Genomic DNA, 2,469 nt, shown 5'->3' with positions numbered 1-2,469 from the left:
GGAATTTATCATCTCTAGATCTGTCTTACAAGAAATACTGAAGAGAGTTCTTCAAGTTGAAATAAAAGGACACTAAGAAGGAACATGAGAGCTTACGAAAGTAGGAAAATCACTGGTGAAAGTAAAAATACAGACAAAAACAGAACATTCAATTACTATACTATAATGGTGGTGGGGAAGGTGCTTTTAATTCTTCGATAAAACTTAAAAGACAAAAGTATTAAAAACAACCATAACCAAAATGTGTTAATAGGTATATAATATAAATAGATGTAATTTGTGATATCAATAACATATAATCTGGTGGAAAAAGAGGTAAAAGCAGAGAGTTCTTGTGCAAGAGAACTTAAGTTCTTATCAGCTTAAAATAGATTATTATATTTTATGTAAACTCCTTGGTAATTACAAAGAAAATACTTGTAGAAATTACACGAAAGAAAAAGGAATTAAAAGCTATCAATGCAAAAATAAAACAAAACGAAAAAAAAGAGAACAAAATCAGACCAACAAAACACAATGGAAGACAGCAAGAGAGAAAAAGAACAAAAGAACCACAGGACCGATAGGTCACGTAACAAAATGGCGCTAGTAAATCCTCTATCCATAACCACTTTGAACATAAATAGGCTACACGCCCAGTAAAAAGACAGAGTAGCTAAATGCATAAATAACCAAGAGCCAACTGTTACTATCCACAAAACGCCCACTTTAGACTCAAAGACACACATAGGCTGAAAGTGAGGGATAAAAAAATATTCCGTGCAGATGGTAACCAGACAACAGCAGGACCGGCTATACTAGCATCAGACAAAGACTTCGAGTCAAAAATTGTCTCTAAAGACATGGAAGGTCATTAGACAATGGCAAGAAGGTCCATTCAATAGGAATACAGAATGACTGTAAATATGTATGCACCCAAATCAAGAGTACCTTCTGGGAATTTTTCTCTTCATGTGGATTGTGTGATAAAACCTTATCCAGCTGATCCTCCTAACTCACTAATTCTCCCCAAATATTTTCCAGTTATTCTCTCTCCACATCTTAGAAATGCTTATAATTCTCAAAATTCAGCCCATATCTTTCTTCTCCTCATTATAACCCGCCCAATAGATTATCTCATCTACTTCTGCAATTTAAATTTTGCTTCTACTTTGATGGATCACAAATTCCTATAGCTATATCGATTCGCTAGCATAGGTTGCAACTGTTTCTTGGCTATTCTCCCATGTGGATATGTCACAGACATCGTAAACTCAACATACGCTCTTCCACACACACGCATCCCGTGCTGACTGTCTTGGTGAACGGCACTCTCACTGGCTCCAGATACAAATCTGGGGAACATCTTAGGGTCCTTTCTTTTCCTTATACCCTACATCTAAGCCTTCTCCCTTAGGGCACGAAGTCAGTGATTAGGTGATTAGGACCAGTGATTAGGACCAGAAATACCTTTCTGATATTTTCAATGATGCTAAGGCCATCGATTAACACAGCTCCAGAGGTTGCGACCTCCTCTCCAGTCAACATTTTGATTGTAGTGGTCTTCCCGGCTCCATTTAATCCAAGTAATCCAAAGCACTCAGACTTTTTGACTACAAGTGAGATATTTCTTACAGCTTTTATAACTGGACACTTATAATAAATCTGAAAAAAAATAAAAAAATCACAAGGTACCGAAGCAATGATGATGGGTTGACCACAACCATAATCTCAGACCCCTGTGGACAGTCCCACAAACACACTTTCCTTCTCGGCCTTCTATTTTACCAGAAAGTACACAGATCCCAGACAAGTCCCACGGTTAGCAACGCTACCAGTACATTCTCGGCAGGGATACAGCTCAAGGCAATGGTGGTCACTGCGTGACTTTACCTTTGTAAGATCTTTGAGAACCAGTGGGCTATTCTTCAGTTTAGGAAGCTGTGCCTGGACTTTCTTCCTTTCATTTTCTACATTTTCTTCCTTATATTCCTTGTTCATATGGGTGGACACTGTACCCTGTATTTTCAAGACAAGGATCACAGATGTGAATGCACTTTAGATACCTGGTTTAAACTGAGTGGTATTTTGAAAGCTGACTTGAGGGAGTAATTTCAAAGATGTCAGGAAGTGTTTGACTCATTTCCAAGAGCCTTCCTACCAAGTTTCTGAACTCATGTTCAAATTTATTCTCGACTTGCTTAGTTTTGGAAACTACAGACAGGAACAAGTTTTTCTACAGCTATGAGTAAGCATTATGTTCTTGTCAGAAACACAGACACTTCATGGAAAGCAAAGGCCACACTGATACCACTGATTAATGTCTAGTGTGACTTGTTACAATTAAAATATGTTCGAAAGACTGTGGGGTCCAAGAGAGGTCCCTTCTTTTTGAGGGAAGGCCTCTCCTAGGTGAAGTCTGAGCTGAGTATGAAGAATAAATGAGGATTTATTGAGAGAATGAGGTAGAATGGGGAAGGAAGAAAGGCC

General features: G+C 38.2%; 1 protein-coding gene across 1 annotated transcript in view; it reads right to left on the bottom strand.

The window, feature by feature from the left end:
* The window catches only part of LOC105306061 (ATP-binding cassette sub-family A member 3-like), a 123,654-nt gene that overhangs the window by 8,655 nt on the left and 112,530 nt on the right, over positions 1-2,469 (bottom strand). Inside the window, exons 23-24 of the mRNA XM_023523813.1 lie at positions 1,873-1,998; positions 1,450-1,644 (exon numbers count right to left, since the gene is read on the bottom strand). Of these exons, the coding sequence (XP_023379581.1) occupies positions 1,450-1,644; positions 1,873-1,998 (321 nt within the window). The remainder of the gene's footprint in view (positions 1-1,449; positions 1,645-1,872; positions 1,999-2,469) is intronic.

This window comes from Pteropus vampyrus, unplaced genomic scaffold (assembly GCF_000151845.1).
Source record: "Pteropus vampyrus isolate Shadow unplaced genomic scaffold, Pvam_2.0 Scaffold417, whole genome shotgun sequence".
NCBI lineage: Eukaryota > Metazoa > Chordata > Mammalia > Chiroptera > Pteropodidae > Pteropus > Pteropus vampyrus.
The sequence above is the reverse complement of the archived record's forward strand: the minus strand, read 5'-3'. Positions and strand labels throughout refer to the sequence as shown.